Raw genomic sequence first — 26,328 nt, 5'->3', positions numbered from 1 at the left:
TGACCTGGCTGGGCAGGTACGGGGAGGTGACGGACATCCCCCGGAAAAACTTTGATGAGCACAATATATGGTCTGGGGCCTGGACGTTTTCCGTCCGTCTCAGGCGTTCCGGGAACACTGTCACCCACATTCCTTCGGCCGCCTTCCTGGGACGCGACAGAATTCAGATCTTCTACCAGGGGCAGCCGAAGCTGTGTCACAGGTGTGGTGACCCAAACCACTTTAGTGCCAACTGCACTCAGCAGATATGCGCCCTCTGCTGTGGGGTGGGTCACCTGGCGGCCACCTGTGGGCAGATTCGGTGTAACTTGTGTGGTGACTTAGGTCACCCGTTCAGCCGGTGTCCGCGCTCGTTCTCTAATGCTGTGACCGCCCCGTCTGGGGAGAGCCTAACAGTTGCCCCGGCGGGGGAGGGGACCAGTGGAGGAGAGGGGGCACCAAAGCCAGTGAAGGAAAAACATAAGACCCCCTCTATGCGGAGGCGAGAGGAGAAGCGCAGGTTGGAGAGGGCCCTTGAGAATGCCCAGGTGCCAGGGGTAGCTCGGGGTCCCACTCCAGACACTGGCTCAGAAGGAGGTCAGAATAACTCTGAGGCTTTGGGTGAGGCCAAACTGGACGAGGAGATAGGGAGACAGCGTAGGGAAGAAGGTCAAGATGCTCCTTCCTCCAGTTATACCTCTGAATCCGAAACTGTGGATGAGGAGGAGGAGGAGGGGCAGACAGTAAATGGTGGCCAGAAAAAGAAGAGGAGGAAGAAGGGTAAGAGTAAGGTGGCGCCGTCCTCCTCTTCAATTGTAGCCTCAGACCATAGAAGGAACAACTCAGTCTCTGACCCTCTGATCGTCCTTTCGAATCGATATGAGGCCCTCGGGGATACCATCTCCCCTCCTCTTCTCGAGGGTCAGGAGGCAGTGCGGCCTCCAGGAGGTACCGAGCCTCCTTCCTCTGGGGTAGTTTCCTCAGGGGGAGAGGTAGCACCAGGTGCCGGAGGTAAAGATCCTGGGATGGATATGTCCCAGAGTTTAAAAAGAAGTAAAGGGTCTTCCTCTGATTCCGATGGGGGTGGAGGGAAGGAGAGGAAGAAGGTTTAAGGGGTGAGGCCATCTAACTCAATCACCCATGATGGCGGCACTCACCCCACTGACGCTGGCATCTATTAACTGTGCCAGTATAAAGTCAGATACGGCTAGATTTGCAGCCTTTGATTTTCTCGGCCGTGTTGAAGCCGACATTTTCTTTTTACAAGAGACCAGGTTGTCAGATCTTGCCTCTCTGGCAAAAGCCAGGAGAGAGTGGAGGCGCGGTCCCTCCCACTGGTCTCTTGCGGCTGAGCCGTATAGTGGGGTGGCGGTCTTTTTTTCCGCTCCTGTTGAATGCAGACGGGTTATTGAGCTAGAAATGGGGAGGTGCCTGATCATTGATGTCTTCATGAAGGGACAAGAGCTCCGGCTCATTAACATCTACGCCCCGCAAACTAAGCGGGGCCGTAAAGATCTCTTTATGAGGATTAAGCCCTTTCTTTTTACGAGTCGGCAGGTGATCTTTGGAGGGGACTTCAATAATGTCACGAGGTCCCAGGATAGGAGAGGCTCCAATGGTCCACTGACTTGCGATAGTGTGGCACTAATTAGCATAACTAGAGAAGCTCGCCTAGAGGACGCCCACATCCGGAGCCCCTCGGGCCACGCGGGTTTCACCTATCATCAAGGTAGCCGTAGGTCTAGAATAGACAGGTTTTATTTAAAGGAGGAAGCCGTCTCTTCCGCAGTGTCCGTGGTTGAGGTGGAATTCTCCGATCACTGTATGATTTTGTTTTCCCTGAATGTTTCAGAGACCCCCCGGATGGGTAAAGGTTATTGGAAGCTGAATTCGTCCCTCCTGGTGGAAGCGGAGGTAAGACAGTCCTTTGAGGATTTTCTTCAGAGTCAGGTACCTTTACTGGATCTTTGTAGTAATAAGCTGGAGTGGTGGGAGATATTCAAGAAGCGGGTTGCGGGGTTCTTCCGCCAGCTCTCGAGCCTCAGGTCCCTGAACAGGTATCGCTTGTATCAGGGTCTGAGGAGGAAACTCGAGCTTCTTGTCTCGACTGGAGGTAGCCGGGAGGATATCTCCAGAGTGAAATCCTTGCTGATGAGGTGTCAGTACGATAGGCACGCATCTTTTGTTTTTGAGAGGGATTTCGGGAAGTACCGCTCGCCCGACCCTTACAGAAACTGTAAGATGTCAGTGAGTAGTAAAGTCATTTCAGGACTGATCGATAGTACAGGATCTCTGAATCGGTCCAGATCGGGGATCTTGGAGGTCGTCAGATCCTTCTACTCGCACCTCTTGGGAAGGAAGGATCTAGATCGAGACGGGATGTCGGTTTTCCTGGCTGAAACCTTTCCTGAGCCAGGGGTAGACCCCTCTCTTGATGTTTTGGCAGAAGAAATCAGGGAAGAGGAAGTGAGACTGGCGATCGAGGGGCTTGCCCCTAAGAAGTCGCCAGGTCCGGATGGCTTAACATCCGAGTGGTACAGGACCTTTAAGGAGTCTTTAGCTCCCCTCTTGACTGAGGTATTCAATGAGTGTCTCTCCTCGGGTACTCTGCCGAAGTCAATGAGGAGGTCAGCCCTGATTCTCCTGTCAAAGGGTAAAGATCCTAGCCGGATTGAGAATTGGAGGCCCATAGCTCTTCTCAATATGGACAGGAAGCTTCTGGCCAAGATACTGTTTAATCGGCTGGTGAAGTTTGCACCCCGGCTCCTTTCGGGGGCCCAGCACTGCTCTGTTCCAGGCCGAGGCACCTTAAGTGCTGTCCTCAGTGTCAGGGAGGCAGTGGAGCGGAGTAGTGCGGGTCTCTGGAAGGGGTACATGCTGTCCTTGGATCAGGCCAAAGCATTTGATCGGGTGAACCATGACTACCTCTGGTCCGTCCTACTGAGATATGGCTTACCGAGTACTTTTGTTAATTGGCTTAAGATCTTGTATGCAGGGGCAGAGAGTTTCCCGCTTGTGAACGGTTGGTCTGGCCGCTCTTTTGAGGTGGGGTCCGGAGTCCGTCAGGGTTGTCCTTTGAGCCCGCTTTTATACGTGTTTGCGATCGATCCCTTCGTCCGGAGGGTAGATTGTGGGCCGTTGGCGGGAGTCGGGATGAGTCTGGCGGAGCTGGAGGTCGCCCAGAGAGTGGTGGCATACGCTGATGATGTCACCATTTTTGTGTCCTCAAGAGAGGAGGTCGATGTGGTGATGTCAGAAGTGGACCGCTACTCTGAGGCATCCGGGTCTAAGATCAACCGGGATAAGTGTGAGAGTCTCTGGCTGGGAGGGGGAGATCCCACGTTTGATCTCCCGGACACCCTTCCAGGGCCCCAAGAGTCAGCAAAAGTTTTGGGCATCACTTTCGGCCAGGATGATTATCCCACCAAAAACTGGGACGGTAAGCTCCAGGATGCCGCTCAGAAGGTGGACCAATGGAAGGGTTGGTCTATGACCCTCAGGGAAAGGGTACACCTGATCAAATCGTACCTGCTCCCCTTGTTTATCTATATGGGCAGTGTATGTATCTTGCCAGAGGCTTACTACACTAGGGTCTACAGCCTGTTTTTCCAACTGTTATGGGGGAACAGGATGAACCTAGTCAGGAGGGAGGTTACGTACCGCACGAGGAGACTAGGGGGTTTATCTATGGTAAATCCTGTGGTGTTCTTAACAAACACCTTCTTGAAAGCTAACATCTCAAACCTCTGGTCAGAGAGGGCTCCTCCGTGGGTAATCTCCTGCAGGGAATGGTTTCGGCCTTTCTTCCAGGAATGGGAGACAGGAGGGCAAGTGAAGGACCTCCGTACGCCACACGGATATCTTCCGGCTTATGCTACCCCAACTCTGAAGGCGATACGTCGGTGGGGTCTGGGAGTGTGGGAGATCAGGACCCAGTCAAGGCAGTTCCTTGACAAACGGGTTCTGTTGACCCACTTCCAGAAGCCTCTGGCGCTCAGGGACTGCCCAGGTCGGGATCTGAGGGTGGGGTTGTACCTTTTAAACATGAAAAGGATCCCCCAGAAGTTTTGGGACTTGGCCTGGCGCTGCTTTCAGGGGAAGCTATATGTGAGGGACAATTTGAAGTGTAGGAGCTCTGATGACCGGGGATGTCCCAGAGAAGAGTGCGAGGACATGCTGGAAAGCATGGACCATTTCCTCCTTCATTGTCCCTTTAATATAGGGGTCTACAACCGGGTGGGTGCTTCCATTGGCTGGAGTCAACTTGCCGGCCTTACCTATCCGGAGTGGGCTTATGGGGCATTCAGGAACCTGGGTGGCCGAGACCGGGGCACTTTATTTGTAGTCAGCTTAGTAGTTAGGTACTACACGTGGAACGCACGGTGTCTAGTATCTACACAGCGGAAAGTCCTCTCCGAGGTGGAGGTCTGTAGGAACATCACCGGTGACCTCGGGAAGATCAGGTCTTTGGAGTATGGCAGTCTTGGTACCAGCAGGGCTTCTCTCCTGTGGAGAGGTTTTTCATTTGATGTGCCCTAGGTACTAGACCTCTTGGGTAGAGTACCCCTTTTTCTGGTTAGGGATAGCAATGTAGGGACAGAGAGAGGGTGAGTGCAGGGTCAGTTTGTTGAAGGGATAACAGTAGGGTGAGTCGTAGGGAAAAGTTAGTGGAGAGAGTTTATAAAGTAACATCAGGATTGCCATCCTTCTTCCTGGTGGTGGGCTATGCATGTACACCCTAGTCTTTTTGTTTTGTTTTCAGAATATGGATTGCGTAAAGGGCTTACAGGCGACCGAACTTGGGCCTAAGGTGGGTTGTATTGTTTTGTATATGTTATGTTATGAAGTTGTATTTGTATAGTTGGTTTTGGGTATAGATTAGGTTGGGTGGGGGAATTGGTGGGTTGGTGGATGTTTGGAGGGGCTGGCATGGGTCAGTTGTGGACTGGACTCGATATCCATGGACTATGGACTCTGACCCATGTCAATGTGGGTGGTTGTGTGGGTAATGGGTTAGTCTAGTGTAGGATGTCATGTGTTTTGTAGGTGTATATTTTGGTTTGTTGGTGTATATAGTTTATGTATGTATTTGCATTTAGGTTATGTATTTGTGTTTTTATATTCGTATTGTATATATTATTATATAGTATGGATTGGTTATCTTATTTGAGGGGATGGGGATAGGCAGTCGGATCAGATTTAGTTAGCATTTTTATATTACTTTAATTTAATATTGGTTGTATTATGGTAGTGTAGATTAAAAAAAGGGTGTGTATGTGTATGTTTATGTATGTATGTATGTGTATGTGTATGTATATATATATATATATATATATATATATATATATAGATATATGTATATATGTGTATATATGTGAGGGAAAAAATTTAATTTTAGTAAAAAAATAAATATATATATATTTATATATATATAAAAAAACATATATATAAAAATAAAAAAAAAGGGGGGGTGGTGGTGGTGGTGGGGGTTTTGGGGTGGGTTAGTTGTGAATGTAATGTGTGGTTGAGTTTTACCAAGTCTGGTTGTTTTTTTAGTTAAAGCTAAGTAAAGCTATTTTTATATTTATGTAAAGAATGTGTGGGTATGTGTGTGTGATAGTATTTTTGATAATTTATATGTAGGTATAATGTTATGTGTTTAGTTAGTTTAGTTAAGTTGGGCTGGCCAGTTAGGCAGGTTTTGTTGTGTTGTGTTTTGTTAATGCTAGTTAAGCCTGTTTTTCTGTTTTGTTAAGTTTTTATATATTTATAATAAAAAGAGCGTCAGCAGAGAGCACGGTATTCAGACAGAAAAGAGTCAATGTATAGTGTGGGGCACCAATCAAGTGACAGGTAGGGGTGCCGGGTATCCGCCACCGATCAGTGATTGATGGTCTGTTCTGAGAGTATATTTGGATTTGTCTGAATTGCCGCTCAGTGAAGTTCAGGCAAATCTGACTTTATTGTAAATTTGTTCATCTCTAGGTATAATACATCAATCATGTGAACCTGTCTACAGCATTTAAAGTAACAAAGTAGTGAATGTTACAGACAGTGTTCGGAGATATATTATTAGAAGCATGTGTGGTTTACAATTGCTTAGTGATTAGGATAAGGCACCTCAAGCAGCTCTGCCATGAATACAGCTCTGATAACTTCATGAATTAGAATCAAATCTGAACTGCGTCAGAGCTGGATATAGCAAGGTCAGAGTAGTGCTACATATATAGAAAAAGGTAGAAACCAACTATTTAAAATATTATTAAAAATGTCTTCAAATGATATGTGCATTCACTGGATAATTTTTTATAATTACCATTTTCTTTTTTTTTTTATTTTTTTTTTTTACTTCTATGCGTTGAAGAAATCTGAGATAAGTCAAGGTAAGACATTTTAGCTGATAGTAAGCTTCAAGGGGATTAGCTGGCACTAGATAAAACATAACTTTTCTTATCCCTCAGATTTGTATTACTGTTTAAAAAAAAAACACAGACACTTTTTTTTTTAAATAATAGCTAAATGTAACAAAATTATAGAGTGAGCCGGCTTTGCTTAGCAAACACAATAAACATGTTATATTGATTAAATGGTGAATACATGCACTGTAAAAAAATTAATAATGGAAAAACAGGAATGGAAGATTGTTCCGGTTCTTTCATTTTTGTCTATGCAGTTTAACTCAGAATATCTCTCTTAATAGTCACAAAGATGCAATGATGCCAGGAAGGTATGTTCCAGGTACTTAGTAGGGTACTCCCAACTCAAAAGTTATCCTCTAGCCACGGGATAGGGGAGAATAAAAAACTGATTAGTGGGGAACTAGTGATACACAAAAAAAATGGAGAAAAATTGTCCCCAGATTGAATGGAGTTCTGTGAGGGAGAGGTTCCTCCAGTCTTGAGATGCTGGGGTACCAGCAGTTGGACCCCCATGATCAGCTTGTTACCCCTATCCTGTGAATTTCATGAAAAACTCTGAGTATGCCTTTATAGAAAAGAAGGTGCACATAGTTTTAGTATGGAATGTATCAGGATATGAGTGTGTATTATGAATCTATATAGATCTGTAAAAAGTCTTTTTCCACAAACACTATTGTTTGATTAACTATTGTGTGAAAATGCACGAACATAAAGAATTATTTTTTTTGTTTCTCCTGCTAGAAAGCTTCATTGCCATTTTGGAAAAAGATGCCAGTGAACGTGCTGACAAAAGAAGCCAGAATAAGGAGCTTGCAAACGGTAAATACAAAAGACGATATAGCTACAATCTTAGTGCCAATGCTTTCCATAGGAGATATTTTGTTGTTGCTGGCTATATTATCTTTTTGTTTGTTTCTGTATAATTCATCTGAACTACCTTGGTTACGGATAAGCAAATTGAATCTGACGAACCCAAATTCGTTACGAATTTCAGGAAAAATCTGATTTGCAGCAAATGCGAATATCGCCATGATTCACTCCAATCGATTCATTAAACTCCATTTAGTGCGGTCCAGGCTCCAGGGCATCTAAATGGCGGATCCACATGTGAGGACATGGAGCAAGGAATCCCGGGAATGCGGGAACAAGGGTAGGCGGGATGACCCTGAATCACATGCAGGATGCAGCCTATCAGCAGCCAGTCACCACTGTGATGTCACAGCCCTATATAATCAGCAGCCATATTGTGGCCAGTCACATCAGCCTTTCACTGCAGAAAGATAGAGAGGGACAGACAGCGCTGTTTGTTGCACAGAAAAGCTTTTTCCAGCAGTGATTCACCTCCTAGTCGTCAGTGTTCTGCTGCACAGAGAGAGGGACAGAGAGCAGTATGTGTTTCACAGAAAAGCATTCTTACTACAGCGTTCTATTACAGAGAGCAGTGTGTTGCGCAGAAGAACAGCAGCGATTGAGCTCAAGCACAAATCCTGCCTAGAAGCGCTGATAGGGAAGGGAGTGAGATTAAGAGAAAAAGTGAAATTTTGGGTGTAGTACACATAGACTGTGTGCTGCAGCACTGGTGTGTACTGCCGGTGTTGTGCACAAATACTTTTTTAAGCTTACTGTGGCACATTTTTCTGCCCTCATAAGTGCCTACTAACATACATACATCTAAGTGTTGTACTATTTTGTTCCTGTTAAAGTCTCAAGGGCCTAAATACTGTGAAAGGCCAGGCAAAAGTACTCACCGGCTGGTATTATACACAAATACTTTTTTTGTAGTGTAGTGTAGTGGAGCACATTCTACTGCCCTCATAAGTGCTTACCACATATGTACATCTAAGTGTTGTACCCTTAAAGTCTTAAGGGCCTACTTACTGTAAAAGGCTAGCCAAAAGTACACACCTGCTGCTGTTCAAGGAAAAATACTGTTTTAAGCGTAGTGGAGCGTATTGTACTCCCCTCATATACGCACTAAGTATGTCAAGCAGAGAAGTGCCAGGACATGCACAGAGAAGTGGCAGAGGCATAAATTCATCAGGTTCAGGCAGAGGTCGCAGAAAACTAGGGGCGACAAGAGTCACAGCGAGAAGCCTGATCTCCTAGTATCAGCTAGCGGTCGTGTCTCGACCAGCAACCCTTCAACCAGCAAGCTTCTTACACAACAATGATGATAGCATACAAATAGTAGGTCATCTGCTGCCCTCCGGTCATTGGTGTATGCAATGGACAGGGATGGCTTCGAGGAGGGAATCGGCTCAAAAGGCGCTGACCGACCACGACAAGGTATGGAGGATAAAAGAGAGGATTTTATTGACCAAGATGCAACGCGTTTCACTGCACTTGCACAGCTTCCTCAGGCATGAAAAAGTAGGTACAACAGCATGTTTATAAAAATAAGAATTAACCCCTTCTTTAACAAGGCAGGAACCAGACACAAGACAACAGGAGAAATTAACCCCCTGTGTGTCTAATATTACCCACATTGCGAGTTGCCATGGGCAGTTGCAAAATGTGAATCCCATTATATACACACAATACATGCAGCAAAAACATGAAAAATGTTTATATATATATATATATATATATATATATATATATATATATACACACACACACACAATACTGTAAATAATCACCGAACATTCTCTATTGATTCATTAAGCCCCTGGGGTCAATGTGGCAAGCTTAAAAATCCAATAGGATTCACAGTTAATTAGTTTTTGTTAATGGTCAGGAGTTGTTTCCGGGATAGTTTCTAAAATGATAAGATGTAAATCATTAATGTCATTATTATGTACACTAGAAAAATGACGGGATACCCTATGTAATAAAAAGTGGTTTTTAATATTGGATCTATGTATTGCAAACGACAGCTACAATACAACAAATATACTGGAAATTGAGTATCACAACTCACCCTATGAAAAATAGAAAATATTCAGTTAGTTTGAAAAGAATCAAACACAATATTGGGTGTACCAGTCATGGGACAGCATAAGCATCGTGCCTTATTACAGGGATAACAACCCACCATTGTTGATTTAGAAGAAATTTGGATCTCATCAATACATTTTTTTTTACCTATTCGGGGCTACTAAATTTAGCAAATTTCTGGATCGCCTAAATGTCACTCCAGGAGTCACAGGCACAATATCTTTTAAAACAGGGTCACTGCCAATAATAGGCCAATTACGCCACAAAATACTTTGAATCTCAGTTGGCATGGCCCTGGAGCAGTCCCTGTCCTCCCATTGCCTCTGTCCTATGCTGTTCCCTCCCCTACAGAAGTATCTTATGCTGTGGGTTCAGCCCCACTATTCAGTGAGGACCATCTAAAAGAGGACAGTCAGCAGCAAAGAAATGGAGGAGACATCCGCTGCTTCCTCCGCTAGGCAGGCAAGTAGGGATGAGGAGAGTGACGTGGGAGGTGGTGTTGCCAGCGTTCTGGGTCCAGAAGCAGACACTGTTGGGAACCTGAGGAGGAAAGAAGCTGGAAAGAAGATGAATGCGCTCCTGTCCAAGTTGCAGGTGCTGCTGTCCCTCCCTTTTCAAGTTGTGGACTCTGCACCTTTCAGAGAACTGATGGCTTGTGCCGAGCCGAGGTGGAGAGTCCCAAGCCGTAATTTCTTTGCGAAGAAGGCAGTACCAGCCCTGCATAATTTTGTGGAAGAGAAGGTGGGCCAGTCCTTGAGCCTATTGGTGTGTGTCAAAATTCACGGCAGCACCGAAGTCTGGAGCTATAACTATGGTCATGGACAATACAGGGTGGGCCATTTATATAGATACACCTTAATAAAATGGGAATGGTTGGTGATATTAACTTCCTGTTTGTGGCACATTCGTATATGTGAGGGGGGTGACCATGGCGGCCATTTTGAAGTTGGCCATTTTGAATCCAACTTGCTTTTTCAATAGGAAGAGGGTCATGTGACACATCAAACTTATTGGGAATTTCACAAAAAAAACAATAATGTGCTTGGTTTTTACGTAACTTTATTCTTTCATGAGTTATTTAAAAGTTTCTGACCACTTATAAAATGTGTTCAATGTGCTACCCATTGTGTTGGATTGTCAATGCAACCCTCTTCTCCCACTCTTCACACACTGATAGCTAGTATCCGTAGTTTCAGGTGATTCACATCTCGTATCTTCACAGCATAGACAATTGCCTTCAGATGACCCCAAAAAAAAAAGTCTATGGGGGTCAGATCGAGAGACCTTGGGGGCCATTCAACTGGCCCACGACGTCAGTGCTTTTGTCTACACTGCTTCATCCTAGACTCCAAGATGTTTTGGAATGGGGAGGGGCTGTACACACTGCAGAGACTCATGTGAAGAGAAGGGTAGGGGGAGGGGCAGGAAGACTGCTGCCGGCTCTCACACAGCAGACATCAATTAGAGAGGCAGAAACACATTGCATTGCAGACGAAAAAGTAAGTGTCCCTGCATGTATGTGTGTGTGACTATATGTGTATGTGTGTATATCAGTGTGTCTATCTAATATGTATGTGTAAGAATATATGAAGCCAGTGTGTGTGTGTGTGTGTGTGTGTGTGTAATAAAGGGGGACTACAATCATATCCTCCAGCTGTTTCAAAACTAAAACTCCCAGCATGCCTGCACAGCCAAATGATGTGTGGGCATGCTGGGAGCTGTAGTTTCGCAACAGCTGGAGGCACCCTGGTTGGGAAGCACAGGAGAGGGAGGGGGAGGAGGGGTAGTGGTTATCACAATGAGTACCCGCCCCCCTGCTTCTGGTGGACAAAATTAAGGTATTTCAGAAATAAAGCTAATTCTGAGAGAAATATAGGTCACAGACAAATACAAAGTACATGTACATGATCAGGAAGAGATACTGAGCAACAAATAACAGTTTTGTTTTTTTGAGTGATCTGACGGGTACGCTTTAAGGCGCTGCTTCCCAGTTACAAACATTCCTCCGCATCCTTCTACTATTCTGATGCTACCACCCACCTGATGCCACACATCTGATGCCAAGTTCTCCTTTTTTCACCCACCTTTGTCACTGAGTACTGGTAATGCCACCCATCACACCACTCGGGTCACTTTCAGGTGTTACTGCTGCCACCTCCAGGCTGTCTCATTCTGCCGCCATATGTTCTACTCATGCTGCCGCCACCTCCAGGCTGTGTCTTACAGCCACCATATGTTCTCCTCATGCAGCCGCAAACTCCATGCTGTGTCATTCAGCCACTATATGGTCTTCTCTCGCTGCCGCTAAGTCCAGCCTGTGCCATTCAGCCACTATATGGTCTGCTCATACTTCCTCCACCTCCAGGCTGTGTCATACAGCCACCATGTGTTCTTCTCATGCTGCCACAAACTCCAGGCTGTGTTATTCAGCCACTGCGGCCTCCTCATGCTGCCGCCAACTTCAGGCTGTGTCATTCAGCCACTATGTGGTCTCCCCATGCTGCCGCCAACTCCAGGCTGTGTCATTCAGCCACTATATGTTCTCCTCATGCTGCTGCCACCTCCACGCTGTGTCATTCAGCTGCTATATGTTCTCCTTATGCTGCTGCCACCTCCACGCTGTGTCTTTCAGCCACTATATGGTCTCCTCATGCTGCCGCAAACTCCAGGCTGTGTCATTCAGCCACTATATGGTCTCCTCCAGCTGCCACCAACTCCAGGCTGTGCCATTCAGCCACTATATGGTCTCCTCATGCTGCTTGTACATTGCTTAAAAATGTTAAGGTAGCACTAGCTACCATAAACTGCCACCAACTCCAGGCTGCATCATTCAGCCACTATGTGGTCTCCCCATGCTGCCGCCAACTCCAGGCTGTGCCATTCAGCCACTATATGTTCTCCTCATGCTGCTGCCACCTCCACACTGTGTCATTAAGCCGCTATATGTTCTCCTCATGCTGCCGCCACCTCCACGCTGTGTCATTCAGCCAGAATATTGTCTTCTCATGCTGCCGCAAACTCCAGGCTGTGTCATTCAGCCACTATATGGTCTCATGCTGTTACCAACTGCAGACTGTGTCATTCAGCCACTATATGGTGTGCTCATGCTGATGCCAACTCCAGGCTGTGTTATTCAGCCACTATATGGTCTCCTCATGCTGCAGCCAACTACAGGCTGTGTCATTCAACCACTATATGGTCTCCTCATGCTGCTGGGACATTACCTAAAATTTTTTTTAGTAGCACTAGCTACCATAAATCGTCATTTTAAATTTGAAAATTCATATTTTTATCTTAGGGATTGTGATGCCCTATGGTCTCCTCATGTTGCGGCCAACTCCAGGCTGTGTAGTTCAGCCACTATATGGTCTCCTCATGCTGCTGGGACATTACATAACATATTTATGATACCACTAGCTACCATAAATCTTCAATTTAAATTTGAAAATTCATCTTTTTTCATCTTAGGGATTGTGAGGCCCTATGGTCTCCTCATGCTGCCACCAACTTCAGGCTGTGTCATTCAGCCACTATATGGTCTCCTTTTGCTGCCGCCAATTCCAGGCTGTGTCATTCTGCCAGATTATGGGCTCCTTATGCTGCTGCCACCTCTAGGCTCTATCATTGTGCCGCCATGTGACTCCTTGTTGGATTTGGTCTTTTGCAACAAGACATTTAATTATTAAATCTTAAATTTAAATTTCAAAAAATTGATAGAGCGATAACAATGAACCGTAACTGATTAAATGAAACATTCGCACTTTCACAGTCAGGGGGGCGCTGAGATGCAGGTGCTGGAACAGGTGGTATCTTGCCTGGTGGAGGACCTCCAGCTCAATTTTAAGATAAAAGTTCAAGCTTTTTCACTGCAGCCACTTCTAGCTTTATGCGCATCCAATGGCACAGAAGATGAATGTGCTCCTGTCCAAGTTACTGGTACTGAAGTCCCTCCCTTTTCAAGTGGACACTCAGAGTATGGGGGTGCGCTGAAAGGCAGGGGCTGGAACAGGTAGCAGCTCACCTCATGGTGGACCGCCAGCTCAATGCTCACCAAAATGGGTAATCTAAAAATAAAAATAAATTCAAATAAAATAAAATAAAAATTACATAAAAAATCTGCCACATCCAGATGCTCTGTGGCAGTGATTCTAATAGTGATGCCTGTAATCTGCATGTCATACTGAATAACTGTATTATTTCACTAACACAGCACAATCCCTATGGGTGTTAGGACCCAACCAAATTTTTCCAGAAAATTCGGCTAATCGGACGAATAAAATTTTTCTAAAATGTGCTCATCTCTGACCTTGGTAAATGATGCATAAAATAAATCCAGCCCATCAGAGTACCAGAGGATCCTGCGGGTGGGCCCAAGCTTTGACACAATAATGTACCCCCAAGACTAGGTTCAAAGGTCTTGCAAAAGGCAACTCGATTTGAAGCTAACTTTGAAACTAGATACCTTATTAAACCATGGGTGGGCAATGATTACCTTAAAGTGGACATACAAAAAGTAGGGTGCGATCCCAAAATAATTTCCTCTGATGGACCCGATGCTGCATATTTCTGACCCTGTTGTTTCAATAGGACCTAAAAATGTAGCAAACTTCGGGGGGAAAACCAACTAAAGTTATGTAACTACTACATGAAAAAAAATAAAAAAAATAGACACAGGGAACCAAACATAAGAAATATAGAATTCATTTTGTCAAATGAAACACATTTTAGTAAAAATGCATCTAATATATTAACAATTCTTTATATAGTGTACACAGATTTCACAGCGCTGTACATTACAACTGGTCCCTGTCCCCATTGGGGCTCACAATCTAAATTCACCTATCAGGATGAGGTTGGGAAAAAACCTAATTGCGAGCTGTAATTGTTTTGACAGAGGGAGGCGGCTCACTCTTCCCCTCTGCAGCACTCCGCGATGCGGTAACTGCTTGTCAGAATGTGCCAGAGGTTAAAAAAAATTTAAAAAAGGGTAAAAAAAAAGTTAAAAAGTCTAAAAAAGTCTAAATTTTTTTTAAATACATTTATTAAATAAATATAATAAAAAATAATAATGCATAATATGTAGGATCACACGGCACACATCCACAGCATATTACATGCTGAGGATGCCCACCAGCAGTCACAATAATGAGCTCCCTGCTGCAGCTTGGTTGCTTTTTATGTGTACTCATAGTGGCCAATTTCCCACCATCATTTACGAGCAGACACACTGAGCTACCCAGCCACAGCAGTGATCTTGCGGCTGTCGGCGTGGCATCTGCAGTGTGAAATACGCTGTGAATGCGCTCTATGCGACCTTACACTTAGTACATTTTTTTTTTTTACAAAGGCCCCATTCATACTGTGTTTCAACAGTATGTTAGAGGTATACATCAACTTCACATCAAAAAAGAATGCTGACGTATACTGTAGCAGTTCCATTCATATCTGAATGAGACTGGTACAGTATACATTGGCATCCCTTTTTTTACATGACTCCAATGGACACCTATACTGCAAAAATGTAGTATGAATGGGGACTATCATCCAACCCCCCCCCCCCAACAAAATAAACCAGTTTATTCAAGATTTTCTTTTTTTTTTTTTTTTTTGCATTACTGCTAGCCAACCAAGAACCAATCAGAGTGGTCCCTGGTCCAGCTAATGCTTATTTCTTTCCGAGACAAACATTTTGCTGTCCACATTGGGTCATTTGTAGGGGTGCAGTATTGTTCTGCCAGCTCTGATCCTTTGCAGGCATGGAGTGGGGTCTATAATTCATATAATAAAAGCCCTGAAAGCCAAAGGGGGTTCCTCTCCTTCTTGGTCCTACCAGGTGATTTGTGAAAAAAAAGCTAATTTCTATTTTTTTCCACTGTCTTTGAAATAATTCTAGCCGCACAATAAGGGCTCAAGGTACTCACTTTTGCCCTAGGTGAATACTTTAGGGGTTGTAGTTTCGAAAATGTGGTCACTTCTGGTGGTGGGGTATTGTTCTGACAGCTAGAATGCTTTGCAAAATGAAGTGCGGCCTATAATTTCTATTATGATATCCTGAATGGCACTCATATCCTTTTGGATCCCACCATGTGGCCATGCAACCAAATATAACAACTAACGAAAATACCCCCTGAGGGATCTATGGGCTACTAGAGCAATATTAACAATATAAGTCCCCTAAGGGAAACCCTGAATAAAGACCCTCTCCGGTCTAAAACTTAACTTTTATTCTTTTTGCAACTAATAATTAAGGGTGCTCGATTACCACTAGGTGGCAGTGTGTGATTAAAATTACAATCCCTTATTTGTTATATTTCAGTTCTATGGCATCCTATGCATGGATGTAAGTGACTGCGGAGCTCTGTTTGCAGTTCTCTGCTCTGATGCCGTCTACAGACATAGCATCGCACAGCTCCGTGGTCCATCCATATTCAAAAACAGGGATTGAGCTAAAATCTATTCTCCTCTGATTCAACGTTTCGCCAGTAGTAACTGGCTTTTTCAAGAGTGTGAGGTACCTCACACTCTTGAAAAAGCCAGTTCCTACTGGCGAAACCAAATATGGCCTAAGCGGGGGTATTACTGAACACGGGATGAACAGAGTAAGAAAATATGGGATTCATTTCCTCCTTTTCAGACACAATGTAAAAAAAAAAGCCCCACAAATGATGCATTTATGAAAAAAAGCTAATTTTTATTTTTCCACTGACTTTGTAACCATTCCAGCCACACAAAAAAGTACTCAAAGTACTCACTTTTGGTCTAGGTGAATATTTTAGGTGGTGTAGTTTACAAAACTGTGGTCACTTGTGGGGGTTCTGTATGGTTCTGGCAGCTAAAACCCTTTGCAGGCATGAAGTGCGGCCTATAATCCATTTGGCCTAAAATGATGCCCTGAAAGACAAATGGCGCTCCTCTCCTTTTGAGTCCTACCCCATGGCCAAGGAACCAAATATGGCCTAAGCGGGGGTATTTCCAAACACGGGTCGAGCAGCTCAATGAAGTATAGGGTGCATTTCTTTCAATATCAGAAGCGATGTACAAAAAATATGTCCCACAAATAAAGCATTTGTGAAATAATAAAATTTCGAATTTTTAACACTGACTTTATCATAATTCCTGCCAAAAATGTATGGTGTCAAAATACTCACTAGTACCTCCTAGTGAATACCTTGAGGGGTCTAGTTTTTGAAATGGGGTTATTTGGGGGGGGGGGGGGGTTCCTATGTTCTACCACCTTCAAGTATCTGCGAACCTTGCATAGCAGATAAAAAAAGATGTACTTTTCAAATTTTCTAAATTTTCTAAATTTCAAGTAAAATTGTTAGGCTTCTAATTCATTTAAAATGTTAATAAAAAAATTATTTCAAAATAAAAAAATAAAGTAGACATAGTATAAGTTTTATAAACTATTTGCTCAGTAAGTATAATTTTATGAAAGCTATTAGTGTCAAAATAGCAAAAAATCTTTATTTTTTTTAATGATTTTTTGCATTGTAAAAAAAAAATACAAATGATATCAGGCTACTTTTACTATGTACATGAAGTACAACTTATAAATAAAAAATAATGTCAGAATTATATGGCAAGAGTAAAAAAAAGTCATAAATCCCTGATTTGAAAAAAAACAGACTTGGGCCCTCATTTACTAAGAAAATCGGGTTGTAAGTCTATGTTGCTTTCTTACCCGACTGCTTTTTTCCCTTGGTATTTATTATTATGTCGCATCCTGTTTGTCGCACGTGGGTTTTGTTGGTTTTGGTTTCCAACTCCTCTGAGCTGTCGGGAAAAAATCCACAACAATTCAACAAATTCGGGTTGGAAACCTTAATAAATACTTGGGAAAGCTCAGAAATGTCGGGTAACGCCCCTTTTTCGGGTTTGGGAGAATCCACATTGGGTCCGTCGGGAAAAAATGTTGCATCGTGTCGCAGACTGGCGCAGGATGTCTGCGACATGGCGCAGACAAAGATGCGACAAAAAAACCCGACAAAAGAGGTGGGGTTTAGAATAGTAAATGAGGGCCTTGGTCTTTAACCCCTTCCCGCAGAATGTCATATATAAACGCCGGGTTGTGCAGTGCGTTCGCGCATCCCGACGTTTATAAATGACATTCAGTTAACCCGGCGATGCGCAGCATTGCACGGGTTAACCAGCAGAAGTCCCGCTGTTTCCAGCAGGGGACAACTTCTGCTTCACCCCCCAGGACCATCCATTGATGGTCCTGGTCAGCGATCACTGTGATTGGTCCCTGTGGACCAATCACAGTGACCTGGGGTGAAAGTTCAGATCCCCCGCACTGCCCGCCCCTGGAAGTCGGGCAGAACGGGGGACGATGGCTGCGGGGGCTCGCGGCATAGGTGGGGGAACACGCGGGGACCGGCGGTCTTACCCGAACCAGCGGCGGGACCGAGGGGCAGGGTTAAAATGCTGACTGAATGTCATTTTGAATACTTTGGGGGGTGCACTTTTTATAATGGGGTAATTTGTGGGGTATTTCTAATATGAAGGCCCCTCAAATCCACTTCAAACCTGAACTGGTCCATGAAAAATAGTGAGTTTGAAAATTTTGTGAAAAATTGGAAAATTGCTGCTGAACTTTGAAGTCCTCTGGTGTCTTCCAAAAGTAAAAACACGTCAATTTTATGATGCAAACATAAAGTAGACATATTGTATATGTGAATAAAATTTTTTTTTATTTGTAATATACATTTTCCTTACAAGCACAGAGCTTCAAAGTTAGAAAAATGCTAAATTTTCAAATTTTTCATCAAATTTTAGGATTTTTCACAAGGAAAGGATGCAAGTTACCACAAAAATTTACCACCATGTTAAAGTAGAATATGTCACGAAAGAACAATCTCGGAATCAGAATGACAACTAAAATCATTCCAGAGTTATTAATGTTTAAAGTGACAGTGGTCAGATGTGCAAAAAACGCTCTGGTCCTTAAGGCCAAAATGGGCTTGGTCCTTAAGGGGTTAAGGGGTGTACAGCCGTAATTGTCTTGGTCCTTAAGGGGTTAAACCCTGTCTAATCTATGTCTAAATTAATCACATCCATACATCTGAGCGCAAAGTATAAACTTTACTTCTACTCCCCTAATATTGGTTGTTTAACTGTAATGGAGGTTACTGTGGTTGTAAAGTCACACTTTCCCAAAAATATGATGACTGTAAAATCAATGCTAATAACCGGGGAATCAAGCACCTTGCCTTTTACTTGATGTTTCATACATAACTATTTGATGCATTATGAAAGGCAAAATAATTCTTGAGATCAGATAAGTTCATACAGGTCATCCATGAGGATTATGAGAATGTGTTGTCCAACCGAAGTGCAATTTAGATCTTAAAGGGGGACTCCCCTGGAAAACATTTTTTTTAAATCAACTGGTGCCAGAAGGTTAAACAGATTTGTAAATGACTTCTATTTAAAAATCTTAATCCTTTCACTATTTATCAGCTGCTATATGCTCCACAGGAAGTTCTTTTATTTTTGAATTTCCTTTTGTCTGACCACAGTGCTCTCTGCTGACACCTCTGTCCATTTTAGGTATTGTCCAGAGCAGGATAGGTTTGCTATGGGAATTTGCTCCTAAAATGGACAGACGTGTCAGCAGAGATCACTGTTGTCATACAGAAAGGAAATTTAAAAAGAAAAGAACTTCCTCTAGAGCATACAACAGCTGATAAGAACTGGAAGGGTTAAGATTTTTAAATAGAAGTAATTTACAAATCTGTTTAACTTTTCTGGCACCAGTTGATAAAAACAAAATGTTTTGCAGTGAAGTACCCCTTTAAAAATATTTATTCTTTTCTGTAAAGAAGCCTTCAAGTGTTACTTTTTCAATTACAATTACAATTTTCAGATTTATAATACCTATTGAACCATAGGAAAACAAACTTCTCAAACTTTTTGATTTTTTTTTCATTTTAATAATGAATGACATTTTCAAAGCAGATGATTAAGAAAACAATCTTTGCCTAAGAACATAGACATCATCCTAAGTTGAATAAAAAGATCACACAATAGACAAGGCATTGTGAAAGTTAATTAGACATGACATACTCTAACAAAGGAAGAATTTACACACACACATAAAAAAAACATTTTTAGTGATCATTATTTGCCTTTGAAGAATAGAAATAATAAATCTCATTACAAACCAATGGAAGTCATTTGATCTGAAATGTGATAATTATTTTGAGCTGTAAACTGAAAAGCAAAAAAATCCATATGATTAAAATTAAGGCGAAGTGGAAAAAGGGTGCAAAGTGTTATTAAGCTCAATTGATTCAGTGAGAGTCAATACAAGTCCAGCTCATGAGGTCAGTTTCTAAAACAGATGCATGGAAATGTCCTTGAAACAAAGATTCCCCATATTTCTGCTGATTGAAGATAGATTACCATATTTAAGCCCATATATAGTTACTATGCAAAATGACATGAAAATATTACATATTTTTTCTAACAACCCAACAATATACCGTATTTATCGGCGTATAACACGCACTTTTTAGGCAAAAATTTTTTGCCTAAAGTCTGTGTGCGTGTTATACGCCGATACACCCCCAGGAAAGGCAGGGGGAGAGAGGCCGTCGCTGCCCGCTTCTCTCCCCCTGCCTTTCCTGGGGTCTAGAGCGCTGCTGTCGGCCCTTCTCACCCCCTGGCTATCGGCGCCGCTGCCCGTTCTGTCCCCCTGACTATCGGTGCCGGCGCCCCATTGCCGGCGCCGATAGCCAGGGGGAGAGAAGCGGCGCCGACAGCCAGGGGGAGAGAAGGGGCAGTGGCACCCATTGCCGGCGCCGCTGCCCCGTTGCCTCCCCCCATCCCCGGTGGCATAATTACCTGAGTCGGGTCCGCGCTGCTGCAGGCCTCCGGCGTGCGTCCCCGGCGTCGTTGCTATGCGCTGAACGGCGCGGCGCATGACGTCAGTGCGCCACGCCGTGCATAGCAACGACGCAGGGGACGCACGCCGGAGGCCTGCAGCAGCGCGGACCCGACTCAGGTAATTATGCCACTGGGGATGGGGGGAGGCAACGGGGCAGCGGCGCCGGCAATGGGTGCCGCTGCCCCTTCTCTCCCCCTGGCTGTCGGCACCGCTTCTCTCCCCCTGGCTATCGGCGCCGTCACCGATAGTCAGGGGGACAGAACGGGCAGCGGCGCCGATAGCCAGGGGGTGAGAAGGGCCGACAGCAGCGCTCTAGACCCCAGGAAAGGCAGGGGGAGGGAAGCAGGCAGCTACGGCCTCTCTCCCCCTGCCTTTCCTGGGGGTATATCCGGGTATACATGCGCACACACGCACCCTCATTTTACCATGGATATTTGGGAAAAAACTTTTTTTACCCAAATATCCTTGGTAAAATGAGGGTGTGTGTTATAGGCCGGTTCGTGGTATACCCCGATAAATACGGTACTTACTTTTTATACTTCCCACTTTCTTCACTGCTGAGAGATGGCCATGGTAAAGAAAAATAACCAGTATAGCATTTCTTAATAAATAACAGATAATATGCTTAGGGTATATACTGTGTATATGCATACTGCTTTTAATTCTCTTGCAATATGTTTTTTTTTTTTTTTTATATATAACATTGCTCAATGTTCTATGATGGAATTTATTTGTTTTGCCTTATTACATTCTAGGGAACTAGTAAATGTCTAGTACAAAATAAGGAGAAACATGGGGTCAGGCAGGCTTATTAGATAATTTAACCACTGTAAAATTGATTTAAAGTAGAGATGGGTGAGCGGAGCCCAGAAAACTTGCTCTCACTCAGAACTTAGAGATAAACGCGGCTTGCCGAACATCGTACTTTGCCAGGCTCAGCTTGCGCAAATCTGGCAATAGCGCTTTTACAGGAGAAGGGATGAGATGTTTTTTTTTCCCCAAGAGTGAATGAAGGATGTACTAATAATACTGAGATGATGTCAGGGTAGCCCAGAATACCTTGCAAATATACATGAGCCTGACTTGTATTCACTTTCATCTGCTTTCACCACTGTGATGCTGCAATATACAAAAATAGAGCATGCTTCTGGTGCGATGTCACCAAGGTATGAACATAGACAAGGACATTTTATGCTTACCAGAGGACATTGGAGGACATTTATCAAGCATTTTACTCATCTTTTGGTGTGAAAAAAAAAGGCACAAATTTGGCATATGAATGGTTTTGCAACTTTTTGTGAGCCTTTTTGTGCCAATGTGATTTTGCCCTTTCACATTGCAACAGTTGTAAATTTGTCATGTGAGAATTTTCTCGTAATGCCGCATATTATGTTGCAGAGGGCTCCAAATGTCACAAACCAATGCCAGCAATGTTTTCACTTACAAAACCTGTCTACAACAACTTCACAGAAGCAAAAATCCCACACATGTGCACATGTGTCAAATTTATCACACCACATGAGACTTAGGCGTATGCACACATAACCTGAGCCTAATAACTTACTTTAAAAAATGTCTGTAGCTAAACACACGTTCATTAATCTCCCCCACTGTGCTAAGAGCACAACATCTGATCTAGCTGGTAATGTCAATGTTGGGTCAGCAGCCACAGATCCACCCAAAACTGCACTACAGGGTCTGTAATTTTATACAGTAGGGCAAAAAAGTATTTAGTTAGCCACCAATTGTGCAAATTCTCCCACTTAAAAAGATGATAAGCCTGTAATTTTCATCATAGGTATACCTCAACTATGAGAGACATAATGAAAAAAAAAATCCATAAAATCACATTGTCTGATTTCTAAAGAATTTATTTGCAAATTATGGTGGAAAATAAGTATTTGATCACCTTCAAACAAGCAAGATTTCTGGCTCTCACACACCTGTAACTTCTTCTTAAGAGTCTCCTCTGTCCTCCACTCGTTACCTGTATTAATGGCACCTGTTTGATCTTGTTATCAGTATAAAAGACAACTGTCCACAACCTCAAACAGTCACACTCCAAACTCCAATATGGCTTAGACCAAACAGCTGTCGAAGGACACCAGAAACAAAATTGTAGACCTGCACCAGGCCGGGAAGACTGAATCTGCAATAGGCAAGCAGCTTGGTGTGAAGAAATCAACTGTGGGAGCAATTATTAGAAAATTGAAGACATACATAACCACTGATAATCTCCCTCGATCTGTGGCTCCACGCAAGATCTCACCCTGTGGTGTCAAAATGATCACAAGAACGGTGAGAAAAAATCCCAGAAACACACGGGAGGGGGGGGGGACCTAGTGAATTACCTGCAGAGAGCTGGGACCAAAGTAACAAAGGCTACCATCAGTAACACACTACACCACCAGCGACTGAAATCATGCAGTGCCAGAAGTGTCCCCCTGCTTAAGCCAGTTCATGACTTGGCCTGTCTGAAAAGAACATTTGGATGATCCAGAAGAGGATTGGGAGAATGTCATATGGTCAGATGAAACCAAAGTAGAACTTTTTGGTAAAAACTCAACTCGTCTTGTTTGGAGGAAAAAGAATGCTGAGTTGAATCCAAAGAACACCATACCTAATGTGCAGCATGGGAGTGGAAACATCATACTTTGGGACAGTTTTTCCACAAAGGGACCAGGACAACTGATCTGTGTTAAAGAAAGAATGAATAGGGCCATGTATCATGAGATTTTGAGTGAAAAGCTCCTTCCATCAGCAAGGGCATTGAAGATGAAACGTGGCTGGGTGTTTCAGCATGACAATGATCCCAAACACACCACCTGGGCAACGAAGGAGTGGCTTCGTAAGAAGCATTTCAAGGTCCTGGAGTGGCCTAGCCAGTCTCCAGATCTCAACCCCATAGAAAACCTTTGGGGGGAGTTGAAAGCCCGTGTCTAGAGGAGATCTGCATGGAGGAATGCGCCAAAATACCAACAACAGTGTGTGAAAACCTTGTGTAGACTTACAGAAAACGTTTGACCTCTGTCATTGCCAACAAAGGGTACATAACAAAGTATTGAGATGAACTTTTGTTATTGACCAAATACTTATTTTCCACCATCATTTGCAAATAAAGTCTTTAAAAATCTGATTTTATTGATATTTTTTCTCATGTCTCTCATAGTTGAGGTATACCTATGATGAAAATTACAGGCCTTTATCATCTTTTTTAAGTGGGAGGACTTGCACAATAGTGATGAGCGGCAGGGGCCATATTTGAATTTATAAATATATTGACGATTATTGGTCCTATGTTCGCAAAATTCGCATATTTGCTATGTTCATTAATTTTTTTACCGTGCGAAAATTTGCATGGAAAATTCGCATAAAAATGTGAAAATAAAACAAAAAAAAATTCTAATATTCGTCATATAGCACTATTGGCAATAAATCATTTCCATACAAATATTCGTGCTCAACACTATTGCACAATTGGTGGTTGACTAAATACTTTTTTGCCCCACTGTAGAAACAAATACTTGGAAAGAAGGATCCAAGTCAGGTGTTCTTGTATTCAAAAAATGAATAATAAGAATAAAACAATGTCTACATATAATACAGTAACTGCACTGTGCAATGCTTTTCATGTGCATGCCTGAAGAAGGGTCTGTTATAGACCAGAAATGTGTTGCACAGTGCGATTACTTTAATTTATGTATTTATCGTTTTATGGTGTATTAACCTCTACACTACAGGATCTGCTGCACAATTTATGCTGCAGATTTCAATGTAAACTAAATGATTGAACAATGCATCAAATCTGCATCAGACCTTGTATGTGTGAATACACCCTTAATAAACATTTTTAAATGGGAGAATCACCCCATCAAGATCCATCTTTCCACGTTCTTGTTCCTTCATCCACTTTGAGACATGAGACATTGAAGGGCATATATTATTGTGTGGTATTAGAAAATGTGTTCTGAAGTAATTTATTTTTGCTTTGATTTTGCTTAGATGCAATGTATTACCATAATATTGCACGGGATTGATATATTTTGTGCATAAAACAATAAATCACCTGCTTTTTTATGATTTCTCCTCTGCGACCAGCTTGCAATTCTTTACTTGCATTGCAAAAAAAAATTTTTTTTTAATTATAAATAATGTGCAAATATTTTTTAAATTGCTGTCCACAGCCAGTTTTGTAAGCCAGATCTGGGCTGGTGTAGAATTATGACAAATTTAGTGCTTTGTGAAAAACTTGCAACTTTTTCGAAAAGTTGCACATCATAAATCATCAACCACTGCACAGTGTTAAACCAAAAGTGTGTACCAAAGCCATTTTAGTCAAAATCACTATAGCAAAAAGGTACACAAACTTTGCACAACCAAGACATTACTTCGACTTTTCTACACAAAATGAAAAAAAAAAATAAGGGCAATCTGTAAGATAATATTCTTCAAGGCAATATACAAAAAAGTCAAAGTACTTGAGGTGCTTAAAACTTAACGTTTAATGTTAGCAAGTTAAAATAAAGCGTCAGAATTCAAAATAAATCTTTGATGTAGGCATAAATATGCAAATCCCTTATCCACAATCAGAGGAAAAACATGACAAAGCAAGTCTGCAGATAATACTGTGAGACTTAGTCCGAACCAGAGTGGACTCCAAAGTATATAAAGTGGACCCTGTGTAACAATGGGCTCACAATTAGCATACCCCCAGAACTGATAACGCGTTCCTGTCGCAAAATAGCTCACAACTTCCTCACGGGAAAAACCCACTAGATCCGGCTCGACGGGCACTCCCGCTATCTATCCAGACCCTATCAGATTTCTTAGTTTCACTCAAATGCCAGTTCGTCATCTCTTCAGATTTACTAATAACTATACTTGAGTGGGTACTTCCCTGCTTATTTGTGATGCCCATCACCACATGTTGATACTTACCTATATATAACACTTATATCAGATGTTGTAATGCTTAGATCAGAATTTTGGCACTTTATTTTAACTTGCTAACATTAAACGTTAAATTTTAAGCACTTCAAGAAACTTTTCGACACAAAAAAAGGCTTGAATTGTATGGATGGGACATATATCCCCTCACCAACCCTTAAGAGCTGCTTTAATTCACCAATATTCCTGCAAAATTTAGCAAAATTGCAAAACCTCTAACATAGGTTTTGTTTTCTGCTAAACCTAATATTGCCAATAATTAATTTCCATAATGTACAGAAGTTGTAAAAGGGAATGTATCTGCAGAAAACAATCTATTGTTTAAATCAACATTTTTTTTATGTTTAACACTTGAGGCAACACATGACCGCACAGTCCTTTTTAGTCAAGATGTGGAAAGTTGCCCCTCACAAAAACTTGGCTTTCTCTTTTGAAGTGTAAGTCTATGTTTACATAATGGAATTTCCATGTGGAATTACAAAGAATTCTGCTGGAAATTCCACCGAAATTTAATGCCCATTGACCTAAATGGTATTCCATTCACACAGCGGAATTTTGGCAGTCGCAATTCTGCTGCAGAAATTCTGCATCAAAGACCTGCCTTTAATTTTGTGGAATTCCATGGCGGAATTCCATTGAAGTCAATGGGGCTTTGAATTACTGCAGAATTCTGTGTTTCGAGAGCACAGAATACTGCTTAAATTCCATATTCTGCCATGTGAACATAGCCTAAGGGTCCATAATTTACATATACTCCAGAAGGGGTGAGTGCCATGAGCATGTGTGGGGTCAAGGGACCAGAGGTGGGACTGGGGCTCTTACCAAATTTTCTGCTAAGTTGCCTCACCAAACTTAATTTGTTTGCCCTTAAGATATTAATATTATATACTGTTTATTTATAGCACTAAAGGATTTAGGAAACAAGGCATTTGACAAAGGTGACTATGAAACAGCAATTCAATGTTACAGTGAAGGGCTGGAGAAACTAAAAGACATGCAGGTCTTATATACCAACCGAGCTCAGGTAAGTCAAGATACAGCACCATATAGGGTTAAAACTTAATTTGACAACAAAATGGACAGATTTTGTCCCATGCTTTGGGAGGCAATAAATGTTGGTGGTCATCAGAATAAAAGTTTGGATTTAAAGTGGTA

The 26,328-nt window shown here is 42.7% G+C and overlaps 1 protein-coding gene across 6 annotated transcripts in view; it reads left to right on the top strand.

Moving 5' to 3' along the window:
• TTC12 (tetratricopeptide repeat domain 12) overlaps positions 1–26,328 on the top strand; it is a 135,875-nt gene that overhangs the window by 10,691 nt on the left and 98,856 nt on the right. For all 6 annotated transcript variants that reach the window (XM_056542902.1, XM_056542900.1, XM_056542901.1 and 3 more), the window contains 3 exons: positions 6,344–6,362; positions 7,140–7,217; positions 26,076–26,197. In XM_056542902.1, coding sequence (XP_056398877.1) covers positions 6,344–6,362; positions 7,140–7,217; positions 26,076–26,197 — 219 coding nt within the window. The remainder of the gene's footprint in view (positions 1–6,343; positions 6,363–7,139; positions 7,218–26,075; positions 26,198–26,328) is intronic.

Source organism: Hyla sarda, chromosome 10 (assembly GCF_029499605.1).
Source record: "Hyla sarda isolate aHylSar1 chromosome 10, aHylSar1.hap1, whole genome shotgun sequence".
Taxonomy (NCBI): Eukaryota; Metazoa; Chordata; class Amphibia; order Anura; family Hylidae; genus Hyla; species Hyla sarda.
The sequence above is the reverse complement of the archived record's forward strand: the minus strand, read 5'-3'. Positions and strand labels throughout refer to the sequence as shown.